General features: G+C 41.3%; 1 protein-coding gene across 1 annotated transcript in view; it reads right to left on the bottom strand.

Moving 5' to 3' along the window:
- Positions 1-920: 920 nt before the first annotated feature.
- Positions 921-18,568, bottom strand: part of hsd17b2 (hydroxysteroid (17-beta) dehydrogenase 2) — a 47,729-nt gene continuing 30,081 nt past the window's right edge. The window contains exons 6-8 of the mRNA XM_039763487.1: positions 12,986-13,171; positions 9,644-9,781; positions 921-1,320 (exon numbers count right to left, since the gene is read on the bottom strand). Coding sequence (XP_039619421.1) covers positions 965-1,320; positions 9,644-9,781; positions 12,986-13,171 — 680 coding nt within the window. The 3' untranslated portion in view covers positions 921-964. The remainder of the gene's footprint in view (positions 1,321-9,643; positions 9,782-12,985; positions 13,172-18,568) is intronic.

Raw genomic sequence — 18,568 nt, 5'->3', positions numbered from 1 at the left:
CCTAAGTACTGCGAATACAATGTCTTTGTATAAAGTGAATTCAAATAATTGTTTAAAAAAAACCTACAGTCTATAGTGAATTATAAATGCATATCCAGTTCAGAATCATGCATGTGGTTTGTGAATGAAGTCAATGCAAACTTACCAATTATTATTTGTTAGTGATTGAATTTTACTGTACAAATGCATAATTCAAACAATTAGAAGCTAACAGTACTTTAAAAATACATATTCAATAGAAAATACCAATAACAAGAAATTTTAAAATGCCCTTTTAATTAAAAAAAAATGGACCTACCAGTTTTCCCTTTATTCAAGTGTATAGTGGTGTTGAAAGCTAAGTTGTCAACATTAGCAGCAAATGAAGAACCATGAATGAGTTGACAATTTGTCAAGTTTTGTACTTACTGTACAATATATCAATTAAAATGTCAATATTTCACCAAAGATCATTAGGATTTCTTCCAAATAAATACCACATGCATTTACCTTAACCTGTAATAATATTAAGTTATCAGTCCCATATCTCAATAAACTAAAACAAAGCTAATTCACAAATACTGAACATACCCATTGATGAACAATACTCTTCTGAATTGTTTAAAACGTTGACTTTAAAAATAATCAAATAAAAAAAAAGAATACACTACATTATGGGAAAATAAATATGCAATACTGTTAAAAAAAATTGATTGGCGTGCTTTTGCATTTGTATAGCCTCCAGGACAGAATTATTCTGTAGGCTGTTTTGCATTGACGAACCACTCTAATCAATTTTCTTCTTTTTTCTGTTGAGCACATCAACTATAGCACATAATTTATTGCAAAGAATTCACAAAGAATAAAGAGAGTATCAGAAAGCACATCATCAAGGAATGCACATCCATAATAGTAGTGGAATCTTCACCCCAAAAAAAAAGCAGCAAAAGTTACATTAAGCTGCTGGCTTTGTACGATTTACATTTTAAGGCTCATTTGAGTATTTATTTTTTAAGGCTCTTGGATAATATTTATTTGTTGCAAAAAGCATACCTATGAGAAAATCATTAATGTAAACAGGAAAGTAAGTGTGGATAAAGGGAATAAGCCATGCTCCTTTGCCTGGCCTATACAGATGCTCTGGGAATTTTGCCATTAGTGCATGGTACACATCATTCAGGACAGGCTTCAGGTTATCTGGGGAATCCAACATCATTTTTTTCCACTTGTCATCTGAAGCAATGAAATATTCTTCTCCGTAGTCATTTTTAATCTCTGGTGAGAGACTTGAAAGAACCTGGTTCCTGTTATTAACCCATTCATCAATGGTGCCCAAAATGTCTAAAAAAATCAAAAGAATTAACATAAGTATCTATTAAGTTACTTAACTAAATATAGAAATTAAATATTTTTAACGATTAGTGGCATCTTTGAACTGGAGTGTCTGTAAATGGCAAGAATTACTGCGAAGCTGTATGGTATCTAACAGTATTTATACCAGCTATCTGAGGCACAGTATATAAAAAAAAAAGCTTATCAATGGATTTTTTACACTATAATTACTGGTGATATAGTAGATACTGTATATGAGCATCTAGCTACAAACTAGTTTGAATTAAAAAAATAAATACAAATCCTGGTCACTATTCATTTTTTCCACATGGCCAAGTACACAAAGAAAAATATGCAGAGCATTTGTTTCTACATGATGGGAAGAAACAGCAGCCCTACATTTTTGTGGGGATCTTTTGTGTGCAAAAGCAAAAAAAGAGGAAAAGTTAAACACAACATGTACAGCTGAGGTTTTAAAATATTTATCTTTTATCTTGTCCTACCGAAACTAACAAGGATATCAATTGCCTATACGTTTGGTGTTTCTAACCCTAATGCTTAATCATTACATTGTCGTCCCATTTTCTCCAAATTTTATTTTCAAACAAGACTGATGCTATATTGTTAACAAAATCACCAGTATATCCTGGGTGTTCTCAAAGATTTTACTGGATAAAGCAGAGTTTGAGTAGTTTCTGTTTTTCATTTTATTTGGAAACTTGCAAGGACGAGGTAAAATCAAAACTCGTAATTCATTTTTTTCTTTCTGAATACCTTTACCAATAATTTACCCCAAGATGGGAAACACACATTCAGACCTTTCCGATTTGCTCACCGGTGTAGCCCCTAAAACTGTTCATCCAATAAAAATCTATCCACTTTACCACCACTGACATATTAACTGTTTTGATATATCTCTTGTATGTCAATATGGTAATACAAATATAATGGTCATCATTATTTAATATGGCTAAGAGTTTTTAACTATGCAAAGAAGACATAGATGTCTAAAGAAAACAAAGAAATATCTGGCTGCTTCATTCATTTTGGAATGTACTGTTTTATCCCTCTCATTTTACGGCCATCTGCATTTTCCATAAATAGTACAAAAGGAAAAACAATGAAAGGAAAATTGCTACTTTTTTTTGGCTTTCATTATTATTTTAAGTTTGTAGTATTCGGGTGTAATTATTCTCACTGTACACAGTGACACATTAGGTTAAAATAAATAAACAATACACTTTGCCTTTATTATGTCTTATTAAGTCTTTTTGTTTTCCTTACAAATATATGAATTTATTCAACTTTAGGTCAAGAACTACATGCATTTTATGAATTATATGAAATACAAAAACAGTAATGAAACATGGCTACTTAAAAAGTATTGTGTGTGCTTTAATAAAAATGATTCAAGAATTTTAACTGGTTAACAAAATATTTAGAAAATTGCACTTTTATTGTAGGTGATTTTAAATGAGCCTTATGGGAATAATCAATAGTACCTTAAGTGCTAGAGTTTGAAATAATCCCTACAAGTGTATGTTAAGAAATATAATACTGAAGAACAAGAACAACAAAATCTTCTGCATTTCCACTCCTGCCATTCAGTTTGCTTCCTTTTTTTTTTTTTTTTAAAAAACCATACCTCAGATGTAATTTTTACTGACATGTATTTTACTTGAATTTGTAAACCCGTTTAATTCCAATTTATGATCACTGAAGGACCACAACACACAGCCATTTAGGAAAACCAGGAGCCTCATGCATAACGCTGTGCGTAGAACTCACACTATAACATGATGTAAGCACAAAAGCCGAAATTTGCTTATGCACAGAAAAATCCAGATGCAGGAATCTGTGCGTTCGCCAACTTCCGCGTTCTTCCACTACATAAATCCTGGTCAGCATGAAAAGGAACGCTCATGCACGCACGTGCTGTCCCACCCCAACTCCTCCCAGAATTACGCCTCTTTGAATATGCAAATCAATATAAATTGCCCTTACGCTCAGCGTTCTATGCAAACACAATGACAAAAGCAAGAGGGAAAATGGAAGAATTTCAGCGAATACCAAGTGGAGGCAAGGAAAAATGTACTATTTGTTGGTTTAAACAGTGGTATAAACAACAAAAGGAAGTTGATCGATTGACATTGCGTGTCGGAGAAACTCGAAAGCTCAAGTTCACAAAGTTGCACAGTGCCTTAAATAAAAAAGAAGTTGTCAGATATCAAAGTCGCCATGAAAAGGCAAGTTGTAGCCCACCATCTGAGTTTCATATGAAAGCTTATTAGGGCACAAAGGAAAAAAAAAGGCACACAGTGGGGAAAAAAGCACGAAATGTCAACTTCAATCTCAAAATGTCCAATTTAATCATGTAGTTTATTTTGTCATTAAAGTAGAACATCATAAACTTCATCTTAAAATCATTTAATTAAATAGTTTCTCAAATCACATCGTAAATAAAGTAGCACGTTAAATGCTTTGTTTTGTATGTGTTCTTCTATGTGCTCTGTGTGTGAATCACTATGTGCTTCTTAAACTGGCTTTCTCTACCTCTGACAGGACACAGAATCCATTACATTCATGATATTACAGCTCTCTGAATAACTAAAATATGAGATGTATACGTGATATCATTTTCATGGTGATAGGAGTTAAAGCACGTTATTAAACATGTGAACACGGTGGCGCAGTGATTGTGCGCAAACTTCGATGAAATAATTTATTGCAGCAGTACTCAGGGGCGGCTCTAGGCTCGTGGCGGCCCTGGGCAGAGGAAGAATCGGTGGCTCTTTTACCTGCCAATGTCAATATGGTATCTTATACACAGCGGATGGCCACGTCTGTTGCGGACACTGCATAGCTGCCTCGTGCTCATGACACAAACCGTTAATTTTTGCCAAAAGTTGCCGCTGCGTTTTTAGCTGTGTCGTTATTTTCTTTTTCTGTTTTATATTCAATATATATTGGTGTGGCGGCCCCTGGGATTTGGCGGCCCTGTGGAGGTGCACAGTTTGCACATGCCTAAGGCCGCACCTGCAGTACTGTGTCTTTTAAATGTACTAACCTTCAATACCAGTCCTTACTTTTCTTTTTCCAAGTAACCGATCGCCACACAATCATTTCTGTAATGGACATTAAGCCATCTGTAAGCTTATAACGCCGATTATTCAAAACTTTTAAGGAACATTAAAAGATATCTTCGTAGTACATGTTTAATTATTCTATCCTTCACGCCAGATCCTCGCTAGCGTAGCAACACCGTGTCTTTTAATTATTAACAATATAGATTATTTAAATGAAGTTAAAAAGTTTTATCTGTATAATATATGTGAACACTGGCCCGGACACACACAGACGGACAACATAGTTCCACCCAACACATGTTTATTTGTACAATATTTACAATTAGTGCACTCACAAACCCCAGTGTCTTCTCACCGATTCCCCCAATGTCCAGGCCACACAGTCCTGTGCCTCTCTTTCTCCTGGCCGCCTGCAGTCCTCACTCCAGCTCCGTCCTCTTCCACCTGTCTTCCGCTAATGACTGGAGGGAGGCAGCCCCTTTTATAGGAACCCGGATGGGCTCCAGCTGCTTCCCGGCAATCTCCCGTGGACACACCCCCGTGTGGTGGAAGTGTCGGCTGCGCACCCGGAAGCCGTCCGGGTGTCCCCTGTCGTCTTCCCCCCGGCACTTCCTGGTGTGGCGGAAGTGCTGGGCTCCCGGGATAATCAGGCACTGGGGCGCCGCCTGGCAGTGGCCACGGGTCCCTACAGGGCTGGGCTTCCAAGCCCTCTACTCGAGGCCCCCAACATAACCAGGACGGACACCCCCTCGCGGTCTGGAGGAGGCACAAGCCCTCCTCTCGTCCTCCTGGGCGTCCGGCCGGGGACCACATATAATAAACATATTTTGCTGCATTTCATCTTAAAAATGATATCGTCATCATATGTAAATACACTCTTTATAAAGTGGCTCAGGTTGTGCAATACTATAACTGTACTGCAAGTTTACAGTGAGGTAACTGTACTAATAAGTACTAATAGTTCTACAAGGAGCAGTTGATGGACTGATTGAGTGCGTTTTGAGTTCTTGGGATGAAACGGTTTCTGAGCCGCGAGGTCCGTACAGGAAAGTTTTAAAGCATTTGTCATATGAGAAGCAGTTCAAATAGGAAGCATGGCTGAGGCAGCGTGTGCTTGATGCTGTATACCGATAATTCTGTTTCCGATCAGCTGCTCCGAGTGGTGCAGTGAGAGTAATATGGAAAAAGATGATCCGCTGTGGCAACCCCTAACAGGAGCAGCTGAAAGAAGAAGAAGAACGTGCAGTGAGAGTAACAACGTTAAAGCAGCTATGGTATTTAGAATTGTTTGACCATTCCGTGGACCATTATACTGGTTAATTACAATCAGATGCATTAAACTAATAAACAATATGCGGTTAATTTCAGTGTATTTATAAAGCCGCGTCAGGAAAAGAAAGGATAACCACACAGGAACAGTAGCACTGCTTTGATGCTGGGTGCCGCCAGTTTGCAAAACCGAGCGGAGAACTTGCGTACGACAGGATATGAGGTACAGTGGAAATGTGCGTGGCTTTACGCCAAGTTTAGGTTTTATACATCGCGATTTGAACATGGAAACGTTCTTACACAACATTTCAGTGCGTACGCATCGTTTATACATGAGACCCAAGATAACCAAATGTGTGAATCTTCTCATATGCGACCAAGCTAGTGTTTAAAGCCAGGACTGGTGAATTTGATATTAATATTGATAAATTTACACACTGCTCACAAAAATTAAAGGAACACTTTAAAAAAACACATTAGATACATCAGATCTCAATATGAAGTTGGATATCTATACAAATAACGACAGGGCAATGTCTTAGGAACAAAAGGATGCCAAGTCTTTTAATGGAAATAAAAGTTTTCTGCCTACAGAGGGCTCAATTGTGTAGACACCCTAAAATCAGAGTGAAATGAAGATGTGGCAGGCTAGTCCATTTTTTCAAAAACTTAATTTCTGCTACTCAAAATGCTTTTCAGTATCTTGTGTAGCCCCCACGAGCTTGTATGCATGCTTGACAACGTCGGGGCATGCTCCTAATGAGACGACGGATGGTGTCTTGTGGCATTTCCTCCCAGATCTGTATGAGGGCATCCCTGAGCTGTTGTACAGTCTGAGGAGCAACCTGGCAGCGCCTAATGGACCGAAACATAATGTCCCACAGATGTTCTATTGGGTTTAAGTCAGGGGATCGTGAAGGCCATTCAATTGTTTCAATTCCTTCATCCTCCAGGTACTGCCTGCATACTCTTGCCACATGAGGCCGGGCATTGTCGTGCATTAGAGGAAACCAGGACCTACTGCACCAGCGTAGGGTCTGACAATGGGTCCAAGGATTTCATCCTGATACCTAATGGCAGTCAAGATGCCGTTGTCTAGCCTGTAGAGGTCTGTGAGTCGCTCCATGGATATGCCTCCAAGATCATCACTGACCCACCACCAAACCAGTCATGCTAAACGATGTTACAGGCAGCATAATGTTCTCCACGGCTTCTCCTGACCCTTTCACGTCTTTCACATATACTCAGGGTGAACCTGCTCTCATCTGTGAAAAGCACAGGACGCCAGTGGTGGACCTGCAAATTCTGGTATTCCATGGCAAATGCCAATTGAGCTCCCCGGTGCTGTGCAGTGAGCACAGGGCAGTAGACATTTGGGCCCTCAGGCAACCCTCATGAAGTCTGTTTCTGATTGTTTGGTCAGAGACATTCACACCAGTGGCCTGCTGGAGGTCATTTTGTAGGGCTCTGACAGTGCTCATCCTGTTCCTCCTTGCCCAAAGGAGCAGATACTGGTCCTGCTGATGGGTTATGGACCTTCTATGGCCCTCTCCAGCTCTCCTAGAGTAACTGCTTGTCTCCTAGAATCTCCTCCATGCCCTTGAGACTGTGCAGGAGACACAGCAAACCTTCTGGCAATGACACGTATTGATGTGCCATCCTGGAGAAGTTGGACTACCTGTGCAACCTCTGTAGGGTCCAGGTATCGCCTCATGCTACCAGTAGTGACACTGACTGTAGCCAAATGCAAAACTAGTGAAGAAACAGTCAGAAAAGATGAGGAGGGAAAAATGTCAGTGGCCTCCACCTGTTAAACCATTCCTGTTTTGGGGGTCATTTCATTGTTGCCCCTCTAGTGCATCTGTTGTTAATTTCATTAACACCACAGCAGCTGAAACTGATTAACAACCCCCTCTGCTACTTAACTGACCAGATTAATATCCCATAAGTTTCATTGACTTTATGCTATACTCTGATTAAAAAGTGTTTCTTTAATTCTTTTGAGCAGTATATATATATATATATATATATATAGCTCACACATCGCTAAAATCAAATCATCTCATAAACCAAAATATCATTCGATCACCAAAAATCATACAATTGTTCCATATTCTTAAAAGAACTACTGTTTTTAGGAAGTGAATGAAGTGCCCAGTGATGAAGACTAGTGTTGAGCAAATGCAACAAAGTTCACTTCACTGTGAGTTTGGAGAAAGAGCACAAATATTTTAGAATTTGGCCAAATGTGTTGAAATACATTAAGTCAAAGGAGAAAAAGGAACTAGTTTTGAATGAATTGTGTTGATGCAATGGACTTTCAATTGTCCCCGAGGGCTACAGAAGGATATACCAACTGTGCTAGTTTATTGGACCGATTATTGGAAAAAAAGCACCTGCACAGATCTTTCAGGTGTTGCGGTTTCTGGACAAACTGTGCAGATGCTTCCCGCTTTTTTTTTTTCCCACCAAAACGATAGAAACACCTTGTAAATTTTTACTTAAAAGGTTTGTTTTGGCTAGGTGGTGGTGTGCAGTTTGGCTAATTTCACATGCATTTAGCCCAACCCACCCTTTCTTTTAGATGGATTCAATGCAGCTCTAGGCAACAAGACTCAAAGATTGAGTTTAAGTCTTAGAGTGCCACCAGATAATGTATGGAAACCGGCACAGCCAGAGAGCCTGTGATGTGAGGGATCAAGGTTATATATTCAGTGAACTGTGCCTGATGTGCACTGCATAGTGACAAGCATGACATACTTAATCCAGCAGTGAAGATACAGCATACAATCAATCTATGTAGAACAAAGTATTTTCATAATATGCTCATTATGATCAGCTAGTGTACCACTCAAATGAAAATACTGTGAGCTTTTTTTTGGATAAAAAAATATACAGTATATATGCATTTTCTGAAGTAGTAATATTGTTCAAAGCAGATCAGGTTGCAAAATAAAATGTGAGTTGCAGTATGCATGTGTGAAAGTTATACACATGACTGATACAGATCTGTAATGTTATGCTGGGGGAAGAAAAAAAAAGTTTGTCTAACAGGGCCAAGTGGAAAATTTTCAGGGAAGTATTAGGTGAACAAGGTCACTGGTAAACACAACATGTTTGGTGCAAAAATGCTCTCGCAGGATTCCCCAATTAACACTACTAAAGATGTTAATGAAAATATACTATTGTATAATTGTTAGCATCAGGTTTATGTCAGTATGCCATTAAAGCATGTTTTTCAGGAAAGAGGAACAAAAGTGCAAAATTTGCAATGGACAGACTGTCACCAATTGCAAGCAAAATAGCTCTCAAAAAGCTACAACTAATGTCCACTTTTATTAATAGGTACAGTACTTCTGTTATTTAACTATAAAAACTACTGCAGCAAAACAAATATTAAGCAAAAAATAAATAATCTAAAGTTGTTTCAGTACTGGTGGCACGGTGGCATAGTGGTAATGCTGCTGCCTCGTAGTATGGAGACCTGGGTTCACTTCCCGGGTCCTCCCTGCGTGGAGTTTGCATGTTCTCCCCGTATCTGCGTGGGTTTCCTCCAGGTGCTCCAGTTTCCTTCCACAGTCCAAAGACATGCATGTCAGGCGCACTGGCAATCCTAAATTGTTCCTAGTGTGGGCTTGGTGTGTGTGTGCCCTGCCCGGAGTTTGTTCCTGCCTTGTGCGCTTTGCTGGCTGGGATTGGCTCCTGCAGACCCCCGTGACCCTGTGTTAGGATATAGCGGGTTGGATAATGATTGACTGTTTCAGTAGTATATCTTACAGAGATAAAATTAGGGCTAATGTACATTCTTCACATTAATTACTAAAAATGGATATATCAAAGGAAAAATGAACAACAGTTTTATCAAGTTTTGTAAGTTAAAAAAAAAAGATACTGATTTTAGAAACACAAGACTAAGATCACCTGAAGTGACATTCATTTGTGCAAGTAACTTCACATGGAGTTCAATCAATACTTACTTGTTTTGAAAGCTGAAGGCTGGATGTTGATCACTTTGACGCCCCACTTGAAAAGCTCCTGCCTTAGAACATTTGCAAAACAAACAAGAGCTGCTTTTGACGCTCCATAAGATGAAAAGCCTGGTATTGGAACCTCCCCTAAAATCAGAATAATTTGTCATGTGTTAAATAGTCCCTAAGCACACTGTAAAATATATCGTGAAAGTAGACATACTGCACCAAATAATATTGAAAAAATATTTCAAAAGTAAATTTGTATCCTAAAACATAGGTAATAAATGTTATCATTGTCTTTAGTGTTTGAAAAACAGTAAAATGGGATTGTAATAGTACATGCCCTTAAACTTTTCTTTTGGTCTTATTATAGCCAGGAGTACAGGTCCTTCTAATATTTTCTTATATTACATATAAGAAAAAATGGTTATAACTAATGCAAAATTCAAAAATTGCATGCTTCACTATTTGTGGACATGTTTTTGCTTGCATGTAAATACCATTAATCCCTCTCTCAGACAAAGTAGTTTAAGAAAATGACTCATAGTCTAAGCAACATGAAGACAGAGTTTTTAAAAAAAATATAAAAATGGAATATAAAAAGGCCAACATGGTGGCACAAAGGCACATGAGTTCTCAGCCAAAGTGCTCCCAGCATGGAGATTGCATGCTCTTCCCAGTGCTCCCATTTCCTCCCACAGTCCAAAGACAGGCAGATTAGGTTGACACTTTGTGTGTACCCTGTGATAGACTGGCATGGAGCAGAAGGATTATTTTTGTCTTGTGCCCGATTCTTGCTGGGATAGGCTCTAGCTTCCCCATGGGCCTAAGTTTAGAAAATTGATAAAAGTATCAAAAAATTGAAAGGAAAAAAAACTGAAAGGGGGAATGGGTGCTGGCTGATAAGAACAGGAATATATGCAGTATGTATGCTGTCTGATTGTTCAAATGTGGCTTATTATCTCCAATAGTTAAGATTGCCTTAGACAAAATCAATTTATTCTGACACACTTCTGCTTTCCTATCTATTTATAAAACAATATTTGACATGCCATTCTTATGCTAACATCAAACTGTGAGTCTGCGATGATTTTGCTCCTTTAGACCCAAAAATTCAGAACACAACATGTTAACTATAAGTAAGAGTGCAGTCAAAGTAATTATGCGATGACTGCAAAACAAACTACTGGCAAAAAAATCTGTAAATGTATCTAATAGTATAGCAGGCAGAATCTTTTTTGCATATTAGTGTTGAATGCAGATTGGTCCTACTGTTAAATTAACACCATATAACAGTGTGCGTCTTTTTGAATTATCGGGCATGTTGTAATCTATAATTAAGTCATGATGATTCAGATTTACTGTAGCTAGATACAAGCGGAAAAATGAACTCAAAGTCAGTTAGAAGGGAAAAACCAATTGTACCAATGAGCTCTCAAATGCAACAAGATGCTCATACTACAATAGCTAAGCAGTGTGGACTTGAACCCGGACACAGACAGATGGACATCTTAGGTTCACCACACACACGTTTATTTTATAATATTTACAGTGTACTCCCCAGCGCCTCTTGCACCGTTCCCCCAATGTCCAGGCCTCACAGTCCTTTGTGCCTTTCCTTCTCCTGGCCGCCTCCAGTCCTCTCTCTGGCTCCGTCTCTCTTCCACCCGATTTCCGCTCTCGACTGAAGGGAGGCGGCCCCTTAAATAGGAACCTGAATGGGCTCCAGCTGCTCCCCGGCACTCCTCCGCAGACACGCCCCAGTGTGGCGGAAGTGCCGGCTGCGCACCCGGAAGTCGTCCAGGTGTCCCCGGTCATCTTCCCCCCAGCACTTCCTGGTGTGGCGGAAGTGCTGGGCTCCACGGTTATTCAGGCACCGGTGCGCCGCCTGGTGGTGGCCACGGGTCCCTACAGGGCTGGGCTTCCAAGACCTTTACCCGTGGCCCCCAACATAACCAGGGCAGACGCACCCTCGCGGTCTGGAGGAGGTACAAGACACACTGGCCAATCCCGTGCCTGTCAGCGGGTCTCCCCCTCTCTGGGTGCGGTGGCGTGCCTACTGGCAGCCTCGCAGCTGCTGTGATTCTTCGAGATGCAGTGGCTCCGATTTCGCAGCCTCCTCCGCTGCCGCCCTCGCGCTGTTGACAGCCTGTGGCCCGGCGTGCTCCTGCCATGGACGCAGACGTGGATCCGGATCGTCCCTCCCTATGGGAAACAAGGTAAATGCAACCCCGAAGGGCCGATTACTGCAGGGCAGGGCACTCACCTCCCGGATCCAGTCACTCCGAGGCCCCTGCCTCGGTGTGGTCTTCTGTGTCGCCACGCCGGCTGGGCCGTCCTTCGCGACAGCGCGACTCTCGGAGCCCGCTGCACTCTGGCAACGCCTGTTCTTCTTCCTCCGCACCCGGGGAGCATGGCCATACTGCGGTCCGGCGGCGGCCCGTGGGATAAACCGCTCCCGTGGGGTTGTGCACATGCCACTCCCGTGGCGAGTGTGTGGGGTCCGCTGCTGTGCCGGGCCGTCCACAGAACAATTTGTTTTAAGAACAGGTCCCCACCTTGACCCAGATGGAGCATCCTGCCGGCTACGCCACTGTGGACTTGAACCCGCACACAGACAGTTGGACATCTTAGGTTCACCACACACACGTTTATTTTATAATATTTACAGTGCACTCCCCAGTGCCTCTTGCACCGTTCCCTCAATGTCCAGGCCTCACAGTCCTTTGTGCCTTTCCTTCTCCTGGCCGCCTCCAGTCCTCTCTCTGGCTCCGTCTCTCTTCCACCCGATTTCCGCTCTCGACTGAGGGGAGGCAGCCCCTTAAATAGGAACCCGGATGGGCTCCAGCTGCTTCCCGGCACTCCTCCGCAGACACGCCCCAGTGTGGCGGAAGTGCCGGCTGCGCACCCGGAAGCCGTCCAGGTGTCCCCTGTCGTCTTCCTCCCAGCATTTCCTGGTGTGGCGGAAGTGCTGGGCTCCAGGGTTGTTCAGGCACCGGGGCACCACCTGGCGGTGGCCACGGGTCCCTACAGGGCTGGGCTTCCAAGCCCTTTACCCGTAGCCCCCAACATAACCAGGGCGGACGCCCCCTCGTGGTCTGGAGGGGGTACAAGCCCCACAGCAGATACAGTACTAGTAGTACTTTATACATTTATTCCTTTATTTTTTACCTTATCGTCCTAGTAATGCTGGTAAACATTTAGCATAATTTTGCTAAACTGATTTCTCAAAAAATGTTTTAGCTTTGTTTTACAGAGTTAATGCCAAAGGACACATCAAAGAGTTAAGTCAAATTTCACAACAATTTAAATGTTTTTTACACCATACACCATGTTGCACAATCTTACCTGCCATGCTGGATATGGTAATTAATCGACCTTTGGAATGCCGCAATAATGGCAGAAATGTTTTGGAAACTTGAACAGCACCAAAAAAATTGACAGCCATATTCTTCTGATAAACTGTCACTGGCAGAACCTCAGCATCAGTTACATATCCAAGTACTCCTGCATTGTTCACAACACCCCAAAGCACTACAAAAGAAACAAAAAAAAAAAGAAATTACTTTCTTATTATCTTAAGAAAATTTCTTTTGACTTTTCCAATGCCTCTAAAACCATTCTGCTTCATTGATTGGGGAAAAAGCTCAATGCTTTAAATTTTGATGATCCCACAATCTCCAGCATCATGGACTACTTGAACAACAAACAGCATTTTGCGTGACTGGGGTACTGTGTGTCAGAAATGGTGGAATGTAATATTGGAGCACTTCAGGGAACTGTCCTGTATCCTTTCCTCTTTACCCTCTACACAACAGACTTCCAGCACAATAGCAGAGATTGCCATCTATATAAATTTTCAGATGATTCATCCATCATAGGCTACCTTAATAAGGAAGATACAGTGCATCCGGAAAGTATTCACAGTGCATCACTTTTTCCACATTTTGTTATGTTACAGCCTTATTCCAAAATGGATTAATTTCATTTTTTCCCTCAGAATTCTACACACAACACCCCATAATGACAACAAGAAAAAAAATGTACTTGAGGTTTTTTCAAAATTTATTAAAAATAAAAAAACTGGGAAAGCACATGTACATAAGTATTCACAGCCTTTGCCATGAAGCTCCAAATTGATCTCAGGTGCATCCTGTTTCCCTTGATCATCCTAAAGATGTTTCTGCAGCTTAATTGGAGTCCACCTGTGGTAAATTCAGTTGATTGGACATGATTTGGAAAGGCACACACCTGTCTATATAAGGTCCCACAGTTGACAGTTCATGTCAGAGCACAAACCAAGCATGAAGTCAAAGGAATTGTCTGTAGACCTCCGAGACAGGATTGTCTCGGGGCACAAATGTGGGGAAGGTTACAAAAAAGTTTCTGCTGCTTTGAAGGTCCCAATGAGCACAGTGGCCTCCATCATCCATAAGTGGATGAATTTCAAAACCACCAGGACTCTTCCTAGAGCTGGCCGGCCATCTAAACTGAGCGATCGGGGGAGAAGGGCCTTAGTCAAGGAGGTGACCAAGAACCTGATGGTCACTCTATCAGAGCTCCAGAGGTCCTCTGTGGAGAGAGGAGAACCTTCCAGAAGGACAAGCATCTCTACAGCAATCCACCAATCAGGCCTGTATGGTAGAGAGGCCAGGCGGAAGCCATTCCTTAGTAAAAGGCACATGGCAGCCCGCCTGGAGTTTGCCAAAAGGCACCTGAAGGACTCTCGGACCATGAGAAACAAAATTCTCTGGTCTGATGAGACAAAGATTGAACTCTTTGGTGTGAATGCCAGGCGTCACGTTTGGAGGAAACCAGGCACTGCTCATCACCAGGCCAATACCATCCCTACAGTGAAGCATAGTGGTGGCAGCATCATGCTGTGGGGATGTTTTTCAGCGGCAGGAACTGGGAGACTAGTCAGGATAAAGGAAAAAGATGACTGCAGCAATGTACAGAGACATCCTGGATGAAAACCTGCTCCAGAGCGCTCTTGACCTCAGACTGGTACGACGGTTCATCTTTCAGCAGGGCAACGACCCTAATCACACAGCCAAGATATCAAAGGAGTGGCTTCAGGACAACTCTGTGAATGTCCTTGAGTGGCCCAGCCAGAGCCCAGACTTGAATCCGATTGAACATCTCTGGAGAGATCTTAAAATGGCTGTGCACCGACGCTTCCCATCCAACCTGATGGAGCTTGAGAGGTGCTGCAAAGAGGAATGGGTGAAACTGGCCAAGGATAGTTGTGCCAAGCTTGTGGCATCATATTCAAAAAGATTTGAGGCTGTAATTGCTGCCAAAGGTGCATCGACAAAGTATTGAGCAAAGGCTGTGAACACTTATGTACAATTGATTTCTCAGTTTTTTTATTTTTAATAAATTTGCAAAAACCTCGAGTAAACTTTTTTCACGTTGTCATTATGGGGTGTTGTGTAGAATTCTGAGTGTAAAAAAAAAATTTAATCCATTTTGGAATAAGGCTGTAACATAACAAAATGTGGAAAAAGTGATGCACTGCAAGTCAGAGTACATGAAAGTCATGGATGACTTAAGTCTTGTGCTGAAGGGACAATAACCAGCAAGACAAAAGAACTGGTGGTGGACTTCAAGAAGCCTCTGATACCAGTCACCATCCAGGGGGAGGATACGGAAGTGGTGCAGAGCTACAAGTACCTGGGGGTTCACATAAACAACAAACTGGACTGGTTTGACAACACAGTGGCTCTGTACAAGAAGGGACAGAGCAGACCGTACTTGCTAAGGAGATTCGGGTCTTTTGAGTGTGCAGCAAGCTACTCCATATGTTCTAGCAGTTGTGGACTATGGCCGGCAGCTTATCCCGGCCAATACCCCCAAGCCACCAGGTGGAGCCCTCCCTGCAACGTGGAGATGCCCCGAATTCCAGCAGGGCATCATGGACCTCGGAGTTTCCCTTCACAGTCCTGCTGGATACCATGGGGGCCACCAGAGGACGCTGCAGGGAGGCTCAAGGACTCGTATGTTCAGTATAGCCCGGAAGTACTTCGCAGTCACGAGAACGGAAGAAATAAAGTACTTCTGGGCTGAAGAAAAAGAGGAGTTTTCACTTGACCCGGAAGTGCTGGGGAATCACATGGACAGGGGGATCAGAAGCACTTCCGGGTCAATGACTATAAAGGACTGTGGGAAACCCCAGCGTGTGAGCTGAGTTGGGAGGAAGGGCGACAACGCGTCTGGGCATGCAGGATTTGATTATTGTGATTGATAGTTTATGAGTATAGTGGAGTGGAGGGTGCTACGTGCACATTATTGTCCGAATAAAATAATTTATTGGACTTTTACCTACTGTCTGGTGTTCCGTCCGAGGGGTCAAGGGGACGACAGCACCCCCTATCTGTCACACAGTCCATAGTAGCCAGGGTGGTGTTCTTACACAGCAGTCACCTGGAGAAGCAACCAAGCACAAAAGAAGCCCACTGCCTGAAAAAAACTTATCAAGAAAGCCTGCTCCATCTCAGGGCAAACCTACAACACACTGGCAGCTGTTGTGGAAAATGGGAAAATTGGATGCCTTCATGAAAAATCCCATCCATGAGCACTTTTAGCCACAGGCTCAATCCTCAATGGTGTGCTAAGAAGCACTTCTAGTGTTCTTTTCTGCCCACTGCTGTCAGGGAATTCAATGCTTATAATAATAATAATAATACCACATTTTATTTATATAGCACCTTTCCCATGCTCAAGGCACTTTACATCCGATGTACTCATTAAATAAATAAATTCAAACTTATCTATTTATTTATATCAATTGATTGGGTGTATTATCTGTCTTGTGAATCTGTATTCTTGTTTTTTTATGTTTCTGCTGCTGTATGCATTTGAATATCTCCATGGGATTAATAAAGTTTATCTAATCTAAAAAGTGTATTGCTCATCTACATAAATAAAATTTTAATAGCCTTTTCCAATCTTTTCATTTCAAGTCTCAGATTGCATCTTGTCAGAGTATCCGCCAATGATGCAAAAATGTGGGAGTTATTTTCATGTAGGCTGTCAGGGAGCAATGGATCAGTGTTCAAATCGTGCTCTGCGTAAGCACACTGGCAGCCAGCACCTAGCTAAATTCCAAAAACTGGGAGCAGTATACTGCGATTCCCAGTAGAGAAGGCATATACCCGTTTCTGTAGGGCAGTGTTCAGGGAAGCTGTTGTATCAGTCCCATGTGGATACCGGCATGTGTACATGCCATGCCTATCACAGAAGGCAGAGGAACTATTAAAACAGTATGAGAAAACTAGGGATCTCAACATGGCAGTGCAAATCATAATCTCTTGCTTCCTGTGTTTTAGACAATTTTGCACCAACCTACAAACTACAACCTCAAACTCCCAGTCTGATACCTAACCTTCCCTGTGGGACATAATGAAATACCTTATAAGAATCAAGATAAATTAAATTATATGCATACTTTTGTTGCTTACTCATACAATTCCATCATATTAATAAATATGACCTCCCTTGTATGAACCCATATTGACTGTTCAGTAACACTGCTGTTCTTGCCATGTGCAATCTTTTCAACGAAAGTTCACTGAAATTGTGCATGCTTATTACTGTTTATATAACTTAAAATCGAGACGTACAGGATTTTACAACATTCCATTGATAAATGGGGTTGTACTGGGGATTGGTTGCAAAGCTAAAACCACAGTATCATACCAAAACGGATCTGCTGATAGTAATGAATTTGGCATATTGTTGAGGTTTCATCCTACTTACAGTGAAATTTACATTCCATATCAGTGATTTAATGGAAACAGTGGAAAGGGATTGTGCAATGTGAGATACAGGACCAACCCAAACATTGCACATCACTCAAAAACTACTAAGTCTATGTTTACAATATTTTCTATTTACATTATTGGAATTTGTCTTTAAAGCCAAAATTCTTGATATCCATTTTTTAAATTCAATTTCAACTCTTCATTTGTTGACAATTCTATCAACTCCTTCTGCAGTGACAATTCTGCTATTTGTAGGTTTGAGGAAGGTTCTAGGACCCAATCTGGTATGATCATGTTGAGTAAATCCTGAAATCTATTTGTAAAATCTTCTTTAAGTGCTTCCAAATGCTGTCTACAAACCAGAATGTCATCATCATTTGTTTCCACTGAAGAAAGATTTGGAAACTGATAAAATTTTCTCTGACCCAAATTTCGTTTGTACTAGGCAAGTTTTGACACGAATGCAGAAATAGCCTTTGCTTTGATCAAATTCAAATCATCTCCTTGCAGCTGTAGATTGTTTTAAATTAAATCTGTCAAATAAGCTATATCATTCTTAAATTTCAATAAATTCTCTCTTAATGAATCATCTTTGTTTTCAAAAAACTTTATAACTAATTCAAAGAGTTCATGAAATTGTTTTAGACAGGTACACGTTGACAGCCAACGAACTTCTGTGTGCAATAGTAAACGATTGAAGTCTTTATCATTTTCATCACAAAGCTTTCCAAATAATCTATTATTGAGAGCATTGATTCTTATCTTGTTAACTGCTTTAATTACATACTGTAGCAAGCAATGAAAGCGATCACTAAAGTTTTTTGCAACCAAATGTCGGTGAATCGCACAATGCACGGTTACTACATTTGGTACCGACTTTTTCAAAAATGAAATCAATCTGCGTTAGAGAATTAAAAGATTTGTTGTTTGGTGAAAGTGAAATCCACATATGCGAGTGGCAGAGACACAAAGTGGCTGGCACGGTGCGGTGGGGGGTGGGGGTGATGGGTCAGGGTGGTTTGGCAAGCGAAGCAAGCAGGGGACAAAGCCCCCTAGCTTTTAATAAGTAGGTCCACGTAAGTTATCCTTTGAATGTGATTTGTAGGTACTGCACTGTAATTTCAGGTTTACACTTGTTCTGAAGGAATTCCGAAACAATCTTAAA

This window comes from Polypterus senegalus, chromosome 9 (assembly GCF_016835505.1).
Source record: "Polypterus senegalus isolate Bchr_013 chromosome 9, ASM1683550v1, whole genome shotgun sequence".
Lineage (NCBI taxonomy): Eukaryota > Metazoa > Chordata > Cladistia > Polypteriformes > Polypteridae > Polypterus > Polypterus senegalus.
This window is presented reverse-complemented; position numbering and strand designations above follow the sequence as displayed.